The following is a 22,455-nucleotide window of genomic DNA, read 5'->3' as shown; positions in this document are numbered from 1 at the left end:
CTAGGTGCGCAGCCTGGGAGTCATTCTGGACTCACAGCTGTCCATGGAGGTGCAGGTCAATTCTGTGTCCAGGGCAGCTGTCTCCCAGCTCCACCTTGTACGCAGGCTGAGACCCTACCCGCCCGCAGACTGTCTCGCCAGAGTGGTGCATGCTCTGGTAATCTCTCGCTTGGAGAGTGGCTGGGGGGACCCAGCCAGATGGGCGGGGTATAAATAATAAATTATTATTATTATTATTATTATTATTATTATTATTATTATTAAGCGAGCAGAATAATAAAAAATCAGGAACTTTCTGCACTCCTCTCCCCATGCACACCCACCTGCCCACACCTCTTGTATTGTGAGGAGTGGGCTGTGGTTGAGATGGGCCGGTTACAAAATCCAGGGAAAGTGCGGGTGGGAAATGGCTTCAGAGTGAACCAGAAAGTCCTTTCTCAATTGTCTGGAGAAAGGATTTATTTCCTGGTTAATTTTGAAGACATTTCCTAGTGTGTGTGTTATCAGCTGATTGTTGGTGCTTGCAAAGTGCAGTGCTTAGGGCTTTGTAGGGACCACTGATCAGCAGTGCCCGCAACCCCTTTTTGGCCCCAAACAGCTTCGTGGGCCAAATGGGACCTGGCAGGACTCATTAGGGCTGCCGACTGGAGATTCCTTACTGCTGTGCCTGGCCTGGTACAGCTAACCCCCGTACTGTTGGGGGCTGGGAGAGATGGAGGGCAGAGGAAAAGTCTCAGGGGCCACATTTGGCTCCACACCCACAGTCCATGGAAAGAACATCTCGTTCCTCCAAGAGGTGACTAATTGAACACAACCGTTCTGTTCTTTTTGTAAACAGATGGATCTTTCGGTAGAAACCCTCTACAGCTTAATGCAGGAGCGCCAGAAAAGATATGCCAAATACGCTGAGCAGATCCAGAAGGTCAATGAGATGTCTGCCATCTTGCGTCGCATCCAGATGGGCGTCGACCTGACCATTCCCTTGATGGAGAGACTGAATGCCATGCTGCCCGAGAGCGAGAGGCTGGAACCCTTTGCCATGAGCCCTGACAGGGAGCTCAAGCTGTAGTTTTCAGTCATCTTTTCCCTGGACCATACTTGATAAGGAACTTACTTGGAACACGCTTCACAAGCCAGAGTGAGTAGAGCAGAGGTATCAGTTCTGTGTTAGGTAGAAAGACTGTGTTTGGCTTGCAGGGAATCTTAAATACACACATCAACTTGGAATGAAATGCCATTTCTTACCTCTCCTGCTCCCAGCTGCTGCCACCACTGCCTCCACCCACCAAAACATTGCTTTAACAAGGTTCAGATTTAAACCTTCACATCCTTCCTCTACTGTTGTGCACATTAGTGTGCTTACTGAGGAATCCTTCCAGCTGCAGAGGATTCTGGGGCATGCTCTAATGTAGTTTTTCAACTGTTTCTTGTAAGATTGGTGTTGGCAAACAAACTGCCCACAAGAGCTTCACCATCATTGTCAGCCTTCCTCTCTAACACACCTGAATTCTACAACTCACTCCTAGCAATTCCAGCATACACATGAGTGTGAAAAACACAGAGAAGAGGAAGTTTGATGGTCATTGTTCTAGAGCAGGGTCCCAGTTTGGGCCATGAGACCATTTCCCCTAAACCATGTCCACCTGCACATCATGTGTGGGGCAGGTAGAGACATGGCTAGATTCAGCTTTGCAACTTGTTCACACAGCCAGTCTCTGCAGAAAACAGCATTTCCATCCTGTGCTAAGTGCTTTGCACCATTATAGGGCAAACCCCCTTGTGCTGAGGTTCCCAAGCGCCCAATAACCAGTAAGCTGTCAGGCACTCGAGAAGCGCTGTGGAAGGGACTTTGACAGAGGGGTGAGACAACCTGCCTGCCAATCATATGAAGTCATAAGTCAATCTGGTGATTGATAGGTGAGTCATCTTTCCCACCTGTTGTTGACCTGTGGTGGTGGGCAGGATCTCCCTCCTTTAGGGTTTTTCTTTAAATTGGCTTCTTATTTTATAGGGCTATTAAATGTGCAACTGCTTGAGCTATGTGACTATCACAGCTTTGCAGGCTGCAGAGCTAGAGCCTGGGTGATGGTTTAGACTGGTGTTTCCAACACCTGAATGAAAGGAGTCCCTCTTGCCCTATCCTATTAATTTGCTTTGCCAGATGATTCTTAACACGATGGATAGAGCATGACGAGGCAAGGTTACGTCCATATCCAAAGGAAGCTGTAAAGCTTGCTAAGCTGGGACAGGTTGGCTCATATGCCAAAGGCACCTCAGAGGTATGCCATAAAAATGCCACCTTGCTGTTTGCTGGCTGGGTCTGAGGAATCCTAATATTGTCATATTATCCAGTTTTGTTCTGGCACACTCGAATTCCCTCTTATCTCCAAGTCTTTGAAGGAAGGAATGGAAAGTTGCTTTTATCTGTTATTACTTAGCTTGAGAGATGAATCCAAGAGTGAAAAGGAAAAAGAAGACACTTGATACTCCTCTCTGTGGTAGGAGGGTCTACGTGGGAGTAGCCACTGGAGAAGGGACTCCTGGTGGGGAAAAAGGAAATCTGCTGTATTGCTCCAAGGCTGAAGAAGGGATTGGCAAAGTCTGTCTCCTACAGCTCTTACTACTGTATATGTTTCCAGTGGTATATGTATATGTAACCACTTGTTCTCAGAAGTGTGCACTCTTCCTTTGGAAAGGAGAAGCAACCTCTAAATCATGATTAAGGAAGTGAGAGGAAAATGTCTAAAAAGGGCTATGCTTAACTATCAGAAATGATTATGAATAGTAGGAGAGCTTTTACCCAAATACACATGAGCAATCTGTGGTTCGAGGTCAGCGACAGAGTGCCTCTTCAGCTAGCAGAAGTTCCACACAGTGCCTACGCAACATCTTATTTTAAGGAATGTTTTTTCCAAAGAAGCTATTCACCAGGTCCTTTTCAAAAGTAACCCTTGAGTTATGTAGTTCATGCCCCCTTGAATCCTGGTTGGCACACTCCTGCCCTCCCTTCTTTTAGAGGGAAGTATTTTATTGTGCCTTTTTTCTTTGATTTTACCTGATAGTTTTGGAGTTTGACAGCTGTACCATTGTTTTATATTTTTGTCTTCTGCATTATTTTGTTGGCACAATTGCTTATTAATTCTAAATAACTATTTTGGTTGAAAATTAGTATGGTAAATAAATAATAATCAATCTTACATGGATAGCTGCCAAGGTGTTGCAAAAACCCCCAGATGCAACCAAAAGTGGGGAAAGGATTCAGCTGTAGTTCTAGAAGATTCTAATGTCATATTCTGATTGCTTTACTTTCAAAATATGGCCTGGTCTCTTAAAATGGATGCAAGTAAGTGTTATTTCTGCATTACACTTTTTGTTGTACAACACAACTCTAGCTAAGAAATAGCATTTAGCAGACCAGCTGGCCTTTGAAATGCTAAAGCCATATTTGGAACAATATGCTCAGTGTTGCTAGATTCCAGCATTGGTAGTCAAAATGCATACACTGAAGGCTGATAACATGTTCTTTGGACGCATTATTCTAAAAGCTGTGCTCTAGGAAAATGTTATCACACCACTTTGTTTCTCATTTTGGGGGACCAGTTCTGCTTGCTTTATTAACTACAGTTCTAGTCAGGAAAACCTTTGAGCTATTTTCACTGCAAGTCATGTCTACTCAAAAGTAAGCCTCATTTAGTTCAATGGCTCTTACTTTTCAGGTAAGTGGGTACAGGATTGAAGCCTTAAAAGTATGGAGGGGAAAAATAAATGTCTTCATTACTCATTCTGCTCCAAGCATGTATTCACAAAGCCGTCCACCATGGTGGAACTTGGTAGGCAAATGCATTGAATTCCTGAAATACATTGAATTGTATTGGGTCTGTTGAGAGCCAAATTTGGCACAGTGTTCCATTTAATTATGTGTAATAGCAGTAGAAAATGTAACATGTACAAATATATTGTGCATTGGACTCCTGCATAAAAGTGCAAAGAGTTACGTAGTTAGCGAACCATCAAGGCAGGTGGGTATTTCGGTCCAAGCAGCCGATATGCCCCTCGTGAGCTAGCAAGAGAGATGCCATATGCAGATTTCCAGACTGGATTGGGAACCCGGAAAGCATATCTGCTTTGCAGTGTGTATTTGGCTATGATGCAACCTCATCACTCTTAAATGTTAAGCATATTTCTATCCAGTTGGAATGCAGGTAGAAATGCATCTCTCTAACCATTTTCTCAATCTGCAGTTGCGCTTTTGAGTACAACTGTTATCTACTGTAATAATTTAATTCTTGTCTTGAGGAAAACCTGTAGGTGATCCTTACTGAGACTTGGCTTGCTAGGGTACCCAGATGTTAAAATGCTCTGCAGTGAAAACACATTGCTTGCCTACTTTTCCTAGATCAGTGATTTTCAAAGTGGAATTTCCTTTTGGGGAAGTTGTCCCTCCAGGGGTCTGTGAAATGTGATCCTATGCTGTAATTTCTGCCCTCACAGTTCTGTCTAACACTTATGAAAACTGTGCTCTAGAACATGCCCCAGAAACTTCAGGGAATCCCCCCAGGCAGACGTGCAGTGTTCTTCAGGGTTTTTAAGTACTTGCTGAAGGTGCACATTTGGACGTCTAATGTGTTCATATTTTTAGGCCTTGGAAATAGAGAAGGGGGAATCAGTGGTGGTGAAGCAGTTTCTGACAGCTTTGTGTCAGGTGCACTGTGTAGTTTCCTTTTATTGCAATGCAACTTGTACAAATTTGATGGGTCTTGCATTACATTGTGTGATGTAGATGCTACTCTAACACAATGTTATTTCAGCTGGGAATATTTATTACTGTTTGGTTTTATTATTAATTAAAGGACATGTGACATGCCAGCTTTCTTCTGGGTTGTGTTTCTGGTGTTTGTTTTTTAAGAAACAGCCCAGCTGTTCTATCAGCAGATGGAAAACCCTCCTTACTCCCACCATTTCCCAGAAACAGAGTCCCCTGAAGTCCTGTTGCTATAACTCCAGTTGTTCCCCACACTTCACTTCCCCCTGACTTGACAATTGGGAGTAAGATGGTGTTTCTTAGTTGGCTGCATTTGGCTTTGTGTCTGCCAGTTGCTGACCTGTGCTTAAAAGAAATATTTTAAGTATTTGTATATTATAAAATTGGACTAAGTACAGACTGTGACTCCATAGTGATGTGTGCTAATACTACTGATCTCCCCAGAGTAATGTTAAAGGGAAGGCTACCTGCATGGCGCTGGAGTGCCCACTGACACCAATGGCTGAGGGGAGGGGTTGCAATTCAGAAGCCATTTTGCCTTTAAAATTTGATCTTGACCATATTTTTGATTTGCTCTTTTGTTTAGATAAGGGAATCACATGGAATAGACAGATAGTATAGGACCAATTAAGACTTAATATTAACACTTCTTATACGTGGTCACAGTAACTCTGACATCCTAGCAAGGTAGGCAGTTAGCATCCCCATATTGCAGTTGAGGTGCTAAGGGTAAGATTGAGGCTTTGTCAGCCTCATGAGAGCCAGTGTGGTGCAGTGGTTAAGAGCAGTGGACTTGTAATCTGGGGAACCGGGTTCGGGTCTCTGCTCCTCCACGTGCAGCTGCTGGGTGACCTTGGGCTAGTCACACTTCTCTGAAGTCTCTCAGCCCCACTCACCTCACAGAGTGTTTGTTGTGGGGGAGGAAGGGAAAGGAGAATGTTAGCCGCTTTGAGACTCCTTCGGGTAGTGATAAAGCGGGATATCAAATCCGAACTACTACTACTACTACTTCATGGTGGAGGTAAGATTTGAACTGGGGGTGTCCTGGGTTAGTTTTCAACCATCAGCCTTCACTTAGAAGTAATATGTATATGGTTTCTTCTGATATAATCCATGTAATTCTTTGATCCAGTGTTAGATCCATCCATGTGGAAGCACAAACTAAACCCTCCTAGTAATGTATATGATTGTGTCCTAATAAAGTTGAAATAAGATTACACTTGAAGTCTGATGTGCAACTGGGGTTGATACTACACACTTACTAGCAACTCAATCTAGTTGTGAAAGCTCTGATCAGTTTGATTTTGATTCCACCAGTTTCTCCAATATCCTCTTTTTTACAAGGACAGCAATGCATCACAGGCCCTTTGATCCTTGCTTCTTCAGCAGACAGTTTGTACTTCGTTTTCAGCAAGGGGTACCAAAAAAATCCCTAGGTGTTATTCGGCAAAATACATTTGTGGCAGCATCAGCAGTGAATGGCATTCCTAAAAGGCTGCACTATGCATGGAAACAGTGATTGGTGAAACGAAGTGTCCATGTTCCCCTCACAACTAGTGTCTTTTTGTATCTCATAACCACTGAGCATTAATGCTTTTTGTACTCTCCCTTCAATTTTTGAATGAGCCAGATGCCAGTGTAATCATACATTCTCATATGAAACGAGAGTACATGACACAGAGTTAGGTAGAGTTTCAACCCCTTGGACCTAGAGTTGAAAATAAACATTTGTAGAGGGGAGAATGAAGAGCACAATCTCTTCTCCGAAGTAGAAAGCCCTTCTCTTTAAGAGCAGCAGCTTGCACGGAAAACAGTGCTACCAAACTTTCTTGGAAAGCTGAAGGGCACCACCTAGTTGAATTTAGTTTTGAACAAAACAAAAAAAGCTCCACCCCTTTGCCTCTTTTTGCTCCCCCTACAAAAAGCTCAGTTTTGCCATCAGTTGTTCCTGCCACAGGCAAATATTTTATGCAGTTAGGGATAGGTCGTTATTTGGCAACATTTAAAATCTATCCTAAAATCTTAACACACCTGTCTGCAATTGTATTTCTCTGCTGACCTGTTCAGTGCTTAAACCTAAACACCTGCTACTTGCATAATAGTTTTGATGAAGTTAGAAACTGAAGCATACTCAGCTGACTTCTTCATCTTCACCACCACCACCACCACCTTTCTAGAGAATGGTGATGTTTCTGGGTTGTATGACAGAAGTCAGATACCTGCTCTCCCTCCCTTGGCTATATAGTGGCAATTTTTTTGAGGGGGTGTTTAATTGGAGACTCTCTGTTCCAAAAATGGTGGCTACATCAGATATTAGATTCTGACCTGATGCCTTAATTTTTCAATACACACCAGCTTCTCCAATAGTGCACAAGCTGGAAATCAGATGCAGGCATGCTGGGCACCATAAACATTTAATGCCATCCTTGATGCCAGCCAAAGAATATTTGTATGGGGTAGAGAACTTGAAATCCATCTGTCCTTTGAAAGAGCATCACTTGTCAATTAAAAGCCATCTATTTTTCAAATAGCATCACTTACTGACAGACAGGGAGCTGGAAACACCTGCTGAAGTCTCTTATTTTAAAAATATGATTTAGCAATCTAACTGGGTATTCAAACTATCCAGACAAAATACATGCTAGTTTTCAGTCAAACTGCACTAGCATTGAGCAGTGTGAGTGTTTCATTCGTTTTCCTCTCTTGAAGCAAGCCGAGGCCTTCCAGGTCTAAGCTGCATTGCTGAAGAAATGGGTGGATAATACCACGTGTGAGGTTCAGTTTAAATACTACTTCAAATGAACCATAGGATTTGCTTAGTTTACAAAGGAATATTTTTTAAAACACAGTAAAGTTGGACCACTTTTTACATCTCACTGCCCCAGCTGTTAAGGGAAATAAAAACATTAGGAGTATCTACACCTTCTGCCTTAAGGGAAACAGCAATTGCCCACTGCATGTATTAGAGGTTGTCATTTAGTTTTCCACTTGTGCACACAAACACACACACACAAACCTATTCACTTCCTTCACATTGAAGCCACACAATTTGCATTCTTTTCAAATTTCAGATTTACAGGGAATTGTTTGACACAGAAGAAAGGGAGAAATGTAAATCTTAGAATAGAGCTTCAAGATACTTCAATAATCTCCATGCTGCCTGAGAAGCTAGATTGGCTGCCCACTTTCCCAAGTTCCTCTCGGGACCTGTTCTCGGACATGATACTTTCCCCAAATTCCATCTGGCAGCTCCTTCTCTTGAACTGCTTCTCAAAGGAGCTCTCCTCATGCCAGCTGCGCCGCGAGTCCCCCCTGTCTCCATGCTTCTCCCTCCTGCGAACGGCATAGGCTTGCTCACACCCCGTGGGCAGCTGGCTGCAGCTATAGGCAGAGTAGGCTGTGCTGCTCCCATATATAGCCGATGCAGAGTAAAAGCGAGAGGTGTCCGTAGCAAAATACCAGCTGTTAGCCAAAGGTGTCGCGGAAGCCTGTGGGGCTAAGATGTCTGAGTGCCAGCCCTTCAGGCCCAGCCCAGCAGCAGACTTTGCCAAATGCTGCTGGCTGGTGGAAAGGCCAAAGAGGAAGTTAGTTTTATAGTTGTCTTCCATGCTGCCACTTCGATGCAGTGGGTACAAGAGTGACCTCTGGGTGGTGCTAGCGGTTCTCCCCAAGTGCTGCCATTTGCTGTGGCTGTCCAGCAGCCAGGTATTCTGGGACTTCTCTGGAAGCTTTGCTTCCTCTTTATCGGGGCTGCTTTCAGGAGTCTGTTCTGAGACCTCCTGAACAGGGGAGAACTGGCATAGTTTGGCTCCACCTTCCAAGGTGGCTGAATGCTTGTAATATTCCAGTGTGTCCTCCAAGGAGGGGTAGCCCTCTCCTGAAGCAGCAACACAGGTGCTGGTTGCCACACATGACACAGATTTTATATCCAAGGAAAACGACCGCTTTAGCCTGTTATTGTCTTCAACTTTGTCCGAGGATATGTTTAGTCCAATTATGCCTTGTACCAATGGGCTGTCCTCTGATGATAGCAAAGGGGAACTTGGGTGGTTTCCAGATTCCACTGGCTTTTGCTCCACAGTCTCCGAGGTAGATGTAGCACAGAGCGGGAAAGAGGAAAGGCTGCTGCTGCTCTGCCCGCTGTCCAGTCTCAGTCCATGATCACTGCTTTTTTCCAAATGCATAATCTTCAGTTTGCTAAGGGATCCAGATTGGCCACTTTGGTTCTTGATTTTCTTCTCAAAGTCTAGAAGCTGGCCAAGGAAGTTGAAGTTGGGAGAAATTGTTGGCCTCTTCTCTTTTACGAATCTAAACAGAAATGTGTGTTTAAAAAAAAAAAGAGTTCAGCCAATCCATTAGCCTATGACACCACAACTGAATTCTGCATGCAAGCCATGTGCTGAGGCTGACCAGAGCTCATGTGTTGCACACTAGGCTATACCAAGGTAAGGTGCACACATTAAGCAAATTCACCTCCTGCTATCCAAAATTCTCCTATTCCCTCAAGCAACCCTGCCCTCTTCCCTGACAGCCTCTATAGCTGGAGCATCCTCCTTCCTTAAAGTTCTTCCTCCAATCTACCCTTGAAAGTGTTGGTTTAACCCCTTAGTCTTCATCTTCTCCTAGGCACATAACTGCATTTGCACCAACTAACCCATTTCCCCCATCCCCCTCTCCCTCATATTTGTAATTTAGATTGCAAACTCACTGGACCAGGAAGCTGTCTTTTCTGTTAGTGGAACACTCTGAAGCATCATTGTAACAGTAGTAGCAGTGCTAAGCACAATTTATGCAGAAAGTTTTCCTGCTCAGGACAATCAACTCGTCTTTGGGAAGGACCAGAAACTATTGCAAAACCCCAACCCCTTGACCAGTAGAACCTCATGTAAAAAGGTAAAGGTCCCCTGGATGGGTAAGTCCAGTCAAAGGCAACTATTATGGGGTTGTGGCACTCATCTCGCTTTGAGGCCGAGGGAGCCGGCGTTTGTCCACAGACAGTTTTCTGGGTCATGTGGCCAGCATGACTAAACCGCTACTGGCCCATGGAGGACCGTGATGAGTGTCAGAGTGCACGGAAACGCCGTTTATCTTCCACCTATTCACCACTATAGCAATAATTCATTCTTGAAGAGGAGAGCTGCTACAGAAGTAGTCTCCTCTACATTTTCCTCAGGATGGTGTGTTGTTTTTTAAAAAAGATGTTGATCATTTGAACAGGTATGTATACCGGTATGTGTGGTGATACTTCAGTCACCTTCGTCTTGTAGGTGCACAAACAGTGGTGTGTGCACAGCATAGTCCCTTGAAAAGAAAGGTGGGCTTGCATTACAGTTATATAGAATAAGGTAAACGGGGTCTAAATGGCAAGACTGGGGAGATATCTCCCAGATGCTGGCAGAATTGCTGTAGAGTACTTACTGCACACTTACTGTTCCATTTACATAGGAAGCCCAATCAAATAAACGTTACTGAAGCCATGCAGGGCCCATTGTGGGCCAAGCATCAACACACAGTCCTGGACTTCACTTTCAAAAAGCAGCTGAGTCCAGGAGCTACCAATTACCGGTAAGTTTCACACAATATCAGGGATATTTAACGGCTTCTGGGCATGCATGCCCCAATCACACTGAAACCATTGAAAGCAGCTGAGGCCATGAGAATATTTGAAGTCAGCCCTTTGTGTTGGTTTCCTCAAGAAAAGGACCCTTCTTCCTTACCTGTAGGCCTCATCTAATGACATATCCATTCTTTTCATTATATATGCAATAGCGATGGTGGCAGAGCGAGATATCCCAGCTAAACAGTGGACTAGGACACGATCGTTTGAGGCTTTTGCCTTTTCTGTGGGAAACGAAAGAAAGCAGAAACCACTCATTAGTGCTCTAAAAGATGCTGAAAATGAGAAAAATCTGTTTAATCTCCCAGGGATCCGCAGGCAAAAATAAAAATCACTAAATTGCAGCGTACAGCCATTTTCAACTAGTTTTTTTAAAAAGCATATCTCCCTGCTCTCATGGTGGCTTCACAATAGCCCCATAACCATGTGCAGTTTTATCCTGAAATGCTAAGCACAATCAACTATGACAAAACCTAAGAATGCATTGAATACTGGTAATAATCCTTGGAACTGTTTACATAAATCAAGCTATGGAGATAAACTGGATGAAGGTCTTGCGCCAAGCGGCTGCCTCTTTTCACCATCCATTAACATACATATAATCCTGCCTAAATGCCTGCAGGGCTGACTTGTCTCCACCCTCTCAGCCCCCAGACTCAGATTGCCAACATGGAGGGGCAACTAGCACAGATGGTCCAAAAAAATGTGATGGTTACCTGAAAAAAATGAAGTACACTGAGGGGAAATGAAGGCGGAGCAGTTAATGTCCATAACCACCAGCCATTGTTCACATGCACCAAGACTCATTAAGAATATGCACATAATACTTCCATGAAGAGGAAATTGTGCACATTTTCCAGTCAATATACATAATCACCAACAGGCCTTGGGAAATGTGTATATATTCAGGTAATACACACAGTCTCCAGTAAGTGCATAAAAAGTTAAAGGTAAAGGGACCCCTGACCATTAGGTCCAGTCGTGGCCGACTCTGGGGTTGCGGCACTCATCTTGCTTTATTGGCCAAGATCATGTGGCCAGCATGACTAAGCCGCTTCTGGCGAACCAGAGCAGCGCACGGAAACGCCGTTTACCTTCCCGCCGGAGCGGTACCTATTTATCTACTTGCACTTTGACATGCTTTCAAACTGCTAGGTTGGCAGCAGCAGGGACCGAGCAACGGGAGCTCACCCCGTTGCGGGGATTAGAACCGCCTACCTTCTGATCAGCAAGTCCTAGGCTCTGTGGTTTAACCCACAGCACCACCTGCGTAGTCTCTAGAAAAATGCCATTTCCCGATTCCTTTTTGAGAAGCATGCAATTTGTGCCCTCCCAGCTGATTCTGGCCCATTGCCTAATCTTACATGGCTCACTGATTAGCCAAGCAAGATGGGAAGATGGAGCAGACTCCAAATACAGATAAGTGAGGCAGCAGGTCAGAACCAACAACCATGCATCCCAAGAGGCCTATCATGGTGCCATGATGGCTCTTGATAATCACTCACCACTTAAGGCTCTGTAGGTGATATTAATTCATACAAAGTGGATGCTTGGTAGCTTTGCAAGATATGAGGAAGGATCAAAACAGGGAGTGAGTGAGAGGACATGCCCCTTTTCTGCATTTCCAGGATATTGTGCAACAGGAGGAGTTGTGCCTCTTTCCTGTAAGTGAGGCAAGCGGTGTCCACTCCCACATTGCATGCTCACACATAGCCTAAGGAAAGAGGAAAGCAACTCACTTCCACTTTCTATTTTCTTTACTTCTTGCATAGCTTCTGAGCAAAGTTTAAGGTTTTATTACTGATTTATCAATCCCTAAACAACCTGGGACCAGGTCACTTGAGAGAATGCCTTCTTGCATATGGACCTGCCCATTCAATAAAACCTTTGCATGAGGCTCCCCTGGTTGAGCCACAGTATGTGGACCCTGAAGCGTCCACAAGATGAGCTTTGGTGCTGCCTTCCTTGTGTCTTCCTGTCGATAGGAAGTGAGCTCCAGCTAGTAGGTTTTCAGCCTATACCCAAAACACCCTGATCATTGCCGCTGCCCACTGTGGATGTTGTGACAGTACTGTTATTTCAATACTGTTATTTCAGTGCTGTTTTAAAGTTTTAATGTGAACCACCTTGAAATTCTCTAAATAGAAAGTGATATAGAAATTTTTAAAAAACAAAAACAAACTGTGCTGGAAATGTGAAGAGGTTGAAGGATCTTTCATACATATGGGCAGTGTAAATATTCCCAAAAATATTGAGAGATGGTCTACAATGAGCTCAATTTTTTAAAATTAAAAAATACATTTCCAAAGAAAACAGAAGCCTTTGTATTAGCGATAATTGGTGATGAGCTCCCCCAAAGACTATGTCACAGCAGCGGCCAGCATACTCTATGCTAAAAGTTGGAAGGAAGAAGAAATACCAACAAAAGAACAATGGCTGTATTAATTGACAGAATATGTCAAACTTGTGAGCATGACAGCCAAAATAAGGAATCAGGATGGAAAACAAATAAATGGCAAATGGGAATCTTTTGGGGAGCACTTAAACAAAATTGATACTAAAAACTACAAGTAGGGGTAATTCTCTGAACAACAGTTAAATACAAAGGACTAGGAAAGAAAAAGTAGAGTGGATTAATATATGGATATTGTCAGGCAGCAGAGGAACCAACCCCAGGGCAGGTTGCCAGGAATAGATAAGACAAGGAAAAAGTCTTTTTTTTTAAATTTTTTATTGATTTTCCAACATAAATTATAACACATTACAACTGACAATACAAAAACAAACAAACATATAAACATGTATAATTTCATAAACTTTTTTTTCCTTAAACCCAATTTCAATGACTTCCCCATGCCTCCCTTTTCTGCATCCCTGTTTTAGACTTTTTCAGCAACCCCTGATCTCAATTACTTTTAATTCACTTTCTTTAACCTTTTTCTCTTACCCAATCATTTATCGCTGCAAATCTGCTTTACCTTACCCATGACATTTTAACACTCAATAATTTTACAACAGTTCTTAAGATAAAGTTTAAATTTCTTCCAATCTTCTTCCACCGTCTCTTTCCCTTGGTCACGGATTCTGCCCGTCATCTCAGCCAGTCCCATATAGTCAATCACCTTCGTCTGCCACTCTTCCAGCGTGGGTAGTTCTTGTGTCTTCCAATACTTTGCTAAAAGAACTCTTGCTGCTGTTGTAGCGTACATAAAAAACGTCCTATCTTTCCTTGACACCAATTGGCCTACCATGCCCAGGAGAAAGGCCTCTGGTTTCTTATGAAAGGTACACTTAAGAACCTTCTTAATTTCATTATAAATCATCTCCCAGAAGACCTTAATCCTTGGGCACGTCCACCAAAGGTGATAGAAAGTACCTTCCATTTCATTACATTTCCAACATTTGTTATTGGGCAAGTGATAAATTTTTGCAAGCGTGACTGGGGTCATGTACCACCTATAAATCATTTTCATAATATTCTCTCTTAAAGCATTACATGCCGTAAACTTTATACCGGTGGTCCATAACTGCTCCCAGTCAGCAAACATAATGTCATGACCAATGTCCTGTGCCCATTTAATCATTGCTGATTTAACCGTTTCATCCTGTGTGTTCCATTTCAACAGCAAGTTGTACATTCTTGACAAGTTCTTAGTATTGGGTTCTAACAGTTCTGTTTCTAATTTTGATCTTTCCACCTGGAAGCCAATTTTCCTGTCCTGTTTAAATACTTCATTTATCTGATAGTAGTGAAGCCAATCTCTTACTTTAGACTTCAATTTCTCATAACTCTGTAATTTCACTTTCCCCCCCTCTTGTTCTATAATTTCCCAATATTTTGGCCATTTAGATTCCATATTAAGTTTTTTCACTTCCTTAGCTTCCATTGGTGACAGCCACCTGGGGGTTTTATTTTCCAACAAGTCTTTATACCGAATCCAGACATTATATAGTGCTTTCCTAACAATATGGTTTTTGAAACCTTTATGAGTCTTTACCTTGTCATACCATATATATGCATGCCAACCAAACCTGTTATTAAACCCTTCCAAGTCCAAAATGTCTGTGTTCTCAAGAAGTAGCCAGTCTTTCAGCCAGCAAAAAGCCGCTGATTCATAATACAGTTTTAAGTCTGGCAGGGCAAACCCCCCTCTTTCTTTTGCATCAGTTAATATCTTAAATTGTATTCTGGGCTTTTTGCCCTGCCAAACAAATGTAGATATATCTTTCTGCCACCTCTTGAAACAGTCCACTTTGTCCACAATCTGCAATGTTTGAAACAAAAACAACATTCTTGGCAAAACATTCATCTTAAGTTATTAAGAAGTTATTAAGTTATTAAGCAATTCGGCCTAACAAGGAAAGTCTCAAGTTTGACCATATTTCTAAGTCTTTCTTAATTTCTGTCCAACATTTCTCATTTCTCATAATTATCTTTAAATAAGTTCACATTCTTAGTTGTTAAATTAATCCCCAGGTATTTCACTTTCTTTGCTACCATTAATCCGGTTTCACTCTGAAACCTCTCTCTTTCCACAACTGTTAGATTTTTTTTCAGTACCTTCGTTTTTTGTTTATTCAACTTAAAACCTGCTACTCGACCAAAAACTTGTATTAACTCCAAAACTCTTTTTGTACTAGTGTCTGGCTCTTGTAAAGTTAATACTAAATCATCTGCAAACGCTCTCAGTTTGTATTGTTTAGCTCCGACCTGAATCCCTTTAACCAGCTGGTCCCCTCTGATCATGTTTAATAAAACCTCCAAGACAGATATAAAAAGTAATGGGGATATTGGGCACCCCTGTCGTGTCCCTTTTTCAATAGCAATTTCTTCAGTAACCACATTATTTACAATTAATTTTGCTTTTTGTTCAGAATAGATTGCACCTATACCATTCTCAAAACCTTGACCTACCCCCATTCCTTTAAGATTCTTTTTCATAAAACTCCAAGAGATATTGTCAAAGGCTTTCTCCGCGTCCACAAATATTAATACTGCCTTAGTATTAATATTGGCTTCCAGTAGTTCCATAATATCTATTATATTTCTCACATTGTCAGATAAATGTCTTCCTGGGAGAAAGCCAGCCTGATCTTTATGAATCTCACCCACCAAAACCATCTTCAGTCTTTTTGCCAAAATGTCTGCAAAAATTTTGTAATCCACATTAAGCAATGATATAGGGCGGTAGTTCTTAATCTGGTTCTTTTCAGTCTCAGATTTTGGTATAAGTGTAATATATGCTTCTTTCCACGATTCGGGTGCCTTCTTCCCCTCTAGAATTTCATTACAGACTTCCTTGAACGGTTGTATCAACCAATCTTTCAAAGCTTTGTAGTATCTGGAAGTCAATCCATCTGGTCCTGGAGATTTTCCCAATTTCATATTTTGAATGGCTCCCTCTATTTCTTGCTCAGTTATTTTCTGGTTTAAAATCACTTTACTTTGTTCAGATATTTTTTGTAATCCATATTTTTTAAGAAATTCTTCTATCTCTTTTTCATCCACCGGCCCTTGTGCATAAAGTCTTCTGAAATAACTCTGAAAACAGTTTCTAATCTCATTTGGTCTAAAAATGTTCTTTCCTTCAACCTCTAAGCTTGTAACCATGTTCAATTTTTGTCTTTTCTTCAATTGCCATGCCAGAAGTTTCCCACATTTATCTGCCGATTCAAATGTCTTTTGTCTCATTTGCTTTATTTTCCATTCTATCTCCTGGTTCATCAGTTCCATATACTGTCTCTGATAAAACTTAATTTCTCTTAAAATTTCATGAGACTTTGGCTTTGATCTCAGTTTTTTTTCACCTTCTTTTATTCTTTCCAAAATCTTATCTTTCTTCTCATTCTGTCTCTTCTTTTTTAAAGTGTTCTGCTGTATCAAAAATCCCCGCATAACGGCTTTACTTGCGTCCCAAATTATTCTTTTCTCCACCTCTGTTTTCAGATTTATCTCAAAATAGTCTTTCACAGTTTTCTGGGCCTTTTTGTACACCTCTTCATCTCTAAATAGGGAGTCATTCATCCTCCATCTGAATGAACCAGCTGTTGTTATGTTCATTTCCATTTTTACGGCATTATGGTCGGAGCAAGTCTTTGGGCAGATTTCCACTTTCTTTATCTTTGGTGCCATCCCACTAGTTACCCAAATTTGGTCAATTCTAGTCCAGGTCATTTTTGCTTCAGAAAAGAAAGTTCCCTCTCTCTCAAGAGGGTTCCTTGTTCTCCAAATGTCAATCAAGTCCATATTGTCTGTCATTTCGAAAAAAGTCTTAGGAAGTCTCCCATCCTTAGAAACCACCTGTCTTAGTGCTTTGTCCATATTTGTAGAGACCACTCCATTCATGTCTCCCATCATAATTACATTGTAATCCAAATAGTCCATTAATGTCTCATGCAATTTCTTGAAAAACTCTGACTTCCCTTCATTCGGAGCATAAATCCCAATTATCAATAATTTTTCTCCTTGGACTTGTATTTCAATTGCCAAGTACCTTCCTTGTTCATCTTTAAAAATTAACTTAGGGGCCAACTTTTCCTTTGCATAGATCACCACTCCTCTTTTCTTTACTTTGTCTGATGAAATAAATTCCTGTCCCAATCTTTTATTAACAAGTAATTTTCTATGTACTCTAGTCACGTGAGTTTCATGTAAGCAAATCAAGTCCAATTGTTCCCTTTTTAAAATGTGAAAAACCTCACGCCTTTTTCTGGGAAGGTTCAGTCCATTACAATTCCAACTTAAAAATTGCAGAGCCATCTTGTTATTTACTTAGTTGTTCCTCCAACTGCCCCGAGCAGTTGTTCTTCCTCTGTCGGAGTTTTGAGCCCAAATGTCAAGTTCAAAATGTCTGTTGCATCCTTTACCTTTGTAGTCTGTTCCACCACTTCCTTCAGGAGGTCCTCCTCGTTTCTTTCCAAAAATTGTTCTTTGTCTTGCACTGTTTTTATTTTGATTTTTTTCGCTTTATAGTTAAAAGACAAGCCTTGTGGAAACTCCCATCTAAATAATATATTGTTCTTTTTCAACAGAGTGACCAAGTCCTTGTAGTAAGCTCTCACCTCCAAGATGTATTTGGGGATATCTTTATATATCTGCACAAAAGAGTCTTCAATCTCGAGAGTTCTTTGAAACTGTAAGTTTAGTATTTTGTCTCTCTCCTCCTTAGATCTTAAAGTTATCAAGCAATCCCTTGGGTTCTTTCTATTTTGTCTTCTGCCCAGTCTGAAAGCAGTGACTATCTTAAATTCCTCCTCTTTCAAATTTGCTTGCCAAAATTCCGAAAATTATTTTGTAAGAAAGTCTACCAAATTATCTTGTTCACTTTCTGGGACCAATCTCAATCTCAAATTTCTCTCCTTTCTCTGAAGTTCCAATAAAGACAGGGCCGCCTCGTGCTCATCCAGCTTTTTACAGACTGGTACTAACTTTTCCTGTGTAGTTTCCGCAGTAGTTTTTGCCTCTTCAGCAATCTTTCGAATTGTAGCATTTTCTTCAATTAATTTATTTATAGTCTCTGTATTGGATGTAACACTTTTGGTATTTAAATCTAATTTTGTTGACAACTCTGTCAGCTGTTTAGAATTTTCTGTACCTTGCTTAGTCAAGGCTTCCAAGGCCTCATTTATCTTTATTAATGCTTGTGTCACTGGATCCATAGGTATTGATGCCACTTTTTCCTGCCCATCTGCACCTGCAGGAACTGAGCCTGATATAGAGCCCCTTTTCTTTTGTGCAATTTTACTTTTAGCTCTTGTTTTTATCTCTTCTTCTTGGCCACTCATATCCCAAGGTCGTTCCCACAGGAATTACTTCCAGATGGAAAATTCCACTGACTTGCTTTTTACAAACTTGTCTTATAGCTATTTCCCCACAACCCTCTAGAGGGAGTAGTTCAAAGTCCAAAATACAAAGAAGCAAAAGAAAATGGCAACAAATCTTCTAGTATATTTCCACTAAAAAGGCTATCAGTTTATAACTTCCACAAAGTCCCAAACAGTAGCAAATAAAGTCCCAACTTTGTATCAAGCAGGCAAAACACCAACTTTGTAACAAATCTCAAGTAACAGTTTCCAGTCCCGGTGACTTACTTTCCTCTTAGGGCAGTCCTTCCCAAGGGTTTAAAACGGCAGAAAGTTCTTTTTTAAAAAAATTCTTTCATACAGGTAGTACAGGTTCAAATTCTTCCCCCCCCCACTCCTGCCTGCTAAGGGGGAAGCTCAAGTTCAATGTCCGGGTTGAACAAGTTTTAAAGTTATCTTCCGTCAAATTGCAGCTTTGTATTTCGTTGCTTTAGCTGTCATGCAGTCCGGGAAAGGCAGACTTCCTTATTTTTAACCTTCCCCGTTTTTGGCCAAATTTTCAGAATTATTGTTAAATCCCAAGAGTTTTCCAGTCCTACTCACGGGTATTTTGTAAATCCAAATGTCAGGAAGGAATCGGCGCTCTCCGTCTATGGCGACGCGGCTTCACTCCACGGGCTGGGTAACGACTCTCAGCACCGCACTCACACCCGATGCCACTCCGGAGCCTTTAAAAAGGCTCCTTCGCAGTAAAGGGGGGCGCTTAAGGTGCCCACTGAGTCTCCTTGCTCACAGGCTTCCGCGCCTGTGATTTTAGGGGTCCCCACTTCGCCGTAGCGGTCAGACCCGAACTCGCGGAGTAGTCTCCCTGAGCGGAGCTCAGCGGGAGACCACCATTAAACGCTGGCACCGACCGGAAGTCGACAAGGAAAAGTCTTTACCATCTGCTTTTATTCAATATTTCCAGAGAGAGGCTTGTGAATGCAGCCTCTTGGAATAATGGCATCCGGAGTAAATCTCCACTCCCATTCTCTCCCACGTCCTCATTCGTCATCCCTTCTGTGCCGTTTGCTCTCCTACTTTTATGGCTCGCCAGGTTCTGGGAGATGGAGGGTATGGAATGCTTTCTAGTGATAACAGGTCAGCCAGCTGCTGCTCCGGCTCTGCTTCCTCCTCCTCTCCCATTATTTCCCAACTATCCCCCTCATCTTCCTCTGAGCTGTGACCTCCCTCAAACCCCTGCTGTAATTTTGAACTGTCTTCTTCTCTGGAAGGGTCAGGCTGGAGAGGCGGTCTCACCATTCCTGCTCTGCCTAGTCCCTGACAGATAGACAGCGGTACTAGATCTATTACAAATGCCATGGAAGGCTAGGTTGGGAAGTCTATATGGAAAGAATATTTGACGGTAATGTATGGTATGCAAATAGAAAAATGGGAATGATATAAAAAATAATAAAAATAAAAAGGAACATGTAAACTGCTCTGGGCCAACTAGATTTCACCCTGGGGTCCAACTTCAATGGCTGCCACCAACCCTCCCTACTTATTTACATCCAGGACTCTCAACATGATACTACATACAAGTTCATATTGCCACTGGTTTCTTCACACCTGCATATGAATAATCAAATTTTAATTTTCAGTGGTAAGTGGACAGTTGGACAGGAAGTCATAGCCATTGGTGCCGTAGCAGCTTCCTGTGCCTCTGGGGCCCATCCTTCTGCAGGCCCACCTGAAAGCGAACTTCTTGGGCTTCATGCTGAAAGCATCCCACCCCATCAGACGTGTCAGCCATACTGTGAGAAGAGAGAAGTCATGCAAGCAGTGCAGAGTCAAGCAAACATGTTTCTGCTTGAAAAACATTTAGTAGAAGTAAATCATTTGGCATAGGTTTTCTTTTTCTTTTTTAAAAGAGACACCATCTTTTTACCTATAAAATCCACAGACTTGTCCAACCACGGAAAGATTTTCTCACAGAAGCTGTCATTCACAGGCACTCTTAAGAAGTGGGATTCCGGGATAAAGTCAGGCTTGGGGCAAGTATTACTGGCGTTCAATACGTAGCCAATGTCGTTCTGCTGCATCAGCTCCTATTAAAGAAAGGAAGCCAATGCCAGCTGTTACAAGTGTCACCACGTACAGATCAATATAAGAAAGAGAATGTTAATTGAAAATATATTTGAGGGGACCCAAAACTATTCCTGGTTTTCACAAATATTTTTGGCAGTGTAAAACAAACAAACAAATCCATTTTCAAATTTTTTTTCATGCAAATGTTCACCACACTATGTTATCATCTCTTGGTGTCACTCTCATTTTATCAGTGGTATCACTTAGCTATATTTGTCTGGCTATGTAGCATTGTGTTGTCATACAGGTTAAATGCAAGTTCTTCTTACGGAGAAAACTTTTCAGAATTGTGAAAATTTGCTGTTAAAAACATATTTTTAAAAATCAGAGTTGGTTAAGTGATAATATCACCAATTAAGGGAAATTAATTCAGCTTGACAGCGAAAGAAGTCAAGGTAACTGATTGGTGAGCATCGCATGAAAATGCATCGCCAGGGGGAGATTGTCCTTTGAGTCACTTATCAGTGCCATATTATTTCCGGGCACCCACCTTGTTGAGGACATCCCGCTGGCACCCAAGGTAAAGGTGAGGAAGAATCCGTGTTGGCCCAGTGTTGGAGACTGGTAAGCAGGGTTGAGAAATACAAGAAGGCACCAGAATAGATTTTCCTTCACAAAGGCCAGGGAAACAACTGGAAAATTCAGCAAATCCACCTGAAGGAAACAACAGCCCCAGTTTCAGTTTTAAGTGTAGGATGGTAGTGTGATGCATAATGAAGCCTATTTTTTCTGTTTAAATCACCAGATTTAAATCACCAGAGAAGACATCAAGGTGAGTCAAACATGTACATTAAGTCACATGGTGGCTGAAATATCATTCATGCATATGTGAATGGGCCATTACAGAACTTACCTATTTCATACAACATGCTTGTCAATTGAATCAGTGCACACATTCAGCACCAATCGTCAAGGATGTAAAATAAGGGCAGTAGATATATCAGCCGATGTACCTGGCTTCCCCCTCCAACTAAACTTTGCTATACAGTTTGGAACCGTGGTTAGAAGACTGTTTCCAAACTAGAAGTTGTAGCAAATGCTAGTCCTACTCAGAGCAGACTCATTGATATTAATGGACATGGCTAACTTAGGTTCATTCATTTTCATGTTTCTACTCTTGAGTATAACTTAGTTGGATACAACCTTATCGTTTGGGCTAACTATGGTTAGCTGAAGACCCAACTACAGCTATCAAGAATATCACGACTGTCTTCTTATGTAACGTTTCTAATCATATTATGTCCTCCTTGCATCTGCACACATTGAAAACAAGCAATTCTGTAACAGAGAGAGAGAGCACGCAAGATTGCAAAGACACAGCCTCATTTATTAACCTTTCCCCCTTCTACCTATCTTGAAGTGGCATTTATGGATTTAGCTAATTAAAGACAATAAAAAGTTTCTATTTTTGTGTGGATTACACAAGTTTCTTTATTATTGTATATTTTATTTCTACTGCATAGACAAAAAAAAATCATAAACACCATTCCAAAACAGTGAATGAACTGATACAGGATATTTCTACTGCATGTTTCACCATTCACATAAATTGCAATATTATACAATAGATAAATATGATCATTTCTCAGATTTATTAGTCTTACAGTCCTTAATTATTTAGGATTACTTAGGAAATTTCCCCTAGCAAGGTATATGGATTTGCTGGGTTGTATTTTATTATTCCAGTACTGAACCAAAAAGGCTGTACTTCTCTATAAAGGTGACTATTATATATATATATATATATAACAAAATGGTATATACTGCTTGCCCCCCTCCCCCCAAAAAAACCTACAGAGTCTGCAAACTGCTTAGAGGGTTTTAGTTTTGCTACAAGTCCCCAGCCAGCAATGAGTTAGGGCTCATCCTAAAGTACCTTTCTGGGCACAGATCTGGGATTTCTGGGTCTGGGTCTGAGCCTTTTTGTTTTTTGCTCTGGCGCTTTCCCTGTGAAAACCTGTGTTGTACTGCTGAATCGGAGCAAACGGGAAACCCAATTACCATTTGTTCTGATTCAGTAGTTAAGATCAGTTTTCCTGGGGAAAGAGGTGGGACAAAAAGAAGAATGCTAGGTAGGGTGTAGACCTGGAAAACCTGGACCCGTGCCTAAAAACATGGTGCAGAAGGAAGCCTGGATGAGCTC

The 22,455-nt window shown here is 41.7% G+C and overlaps 3 protein-coding genes and 1 long non-coding RNA gene across 6 annotated transcripts in view; 2 read left to right on the top strand and 2 right to left on the bottom strand.

The window, feature by feature from the left end:
• Positions 1–1,069, top strand: part of BORCS5 (BLOC-1 related complex subunit 5) — a 37,548-nt gene extending 36,479 nt beyond the window's left edge. For both annotated transcript variants that reach the window (XM_053387538.1, XM_053387537.1), the window contains exon 4: positions 839–1,069. In XM_053387538.1, the coding sequence (XP_053243513.1) occupies positions 839–1,069 (231 nt within the window). The remainder of the gene's footprint in view (positions 1–838) is intronic.
• MANSC1 (MANSC domain containing 1) overlaps positions 1–22,455 on the bottom strand; it is a 292,156-nt gene that overhangs the window by 50,760 nt on the left and 218,941 nt on the right. The gene's annotated exons all lie outside the window — the stretch shown is intronic.
• The window catches only part of DUSP16 (dual specificity phosphatase 16), a 57,408-nt gene continuing 42,739 nt past the window's right edge, over positions 7,787–22,455 (bottom strand). For both annotated transcript variants that reach the window (XM_053387527.1, XM_053387528.1), the window contains 4 exons: positions 20,803–20,966; positions 20,113–20,272; positions 10,480–10,603; positions 7,787–9,070 (listed from right to left, as the gene is read on the bottom strand). In XM_053387527.1, coding sequence (XP_053243502.1) covers positions 7,894–9,070; positions 10,480–10,603; positions 20,113–20,272; positions 20,803–20,966 — 1,625 coding nt within the window. In that variant the 3' untranslated portion in view covers positions 7,787–7,893. The remainder of the gene's footprint in view (positions 9,071–10,479; positions 10,604–20,112; positions 20,273–20,802; positions 20,967–22,455) is intronic.
• LOC128413513 (uncharacterized) lies at positions 10,599–21,713 on the top strand. The gene is made up of 2 exons (XR_008330362.1): positions 10,599–13,090; positions 19,117–21,713. It is a non-coding gene; the product is annotated as an uncharacterized LOC128413513 (long non-coding RNA).

This window comes from Podarcis raffonei, chromosome 5, assembly GCF_027172205.1.
Source record: "Podarcis raffonei isolate rPodRaf1 chromosome 5, rPodRaf1.pri, whole genome shotgun sequence".
Classification (NCBI taxonomy): domain Eukaryota; kingdom Metazoa; phylum Chordata; class Lepidosauria; order Squamata; family Lacertidae; genus Podarcis; species Podarcis raffonei.
This window is presented reverse-complemented; position numbering and strand designations above follow the sequence as displayed.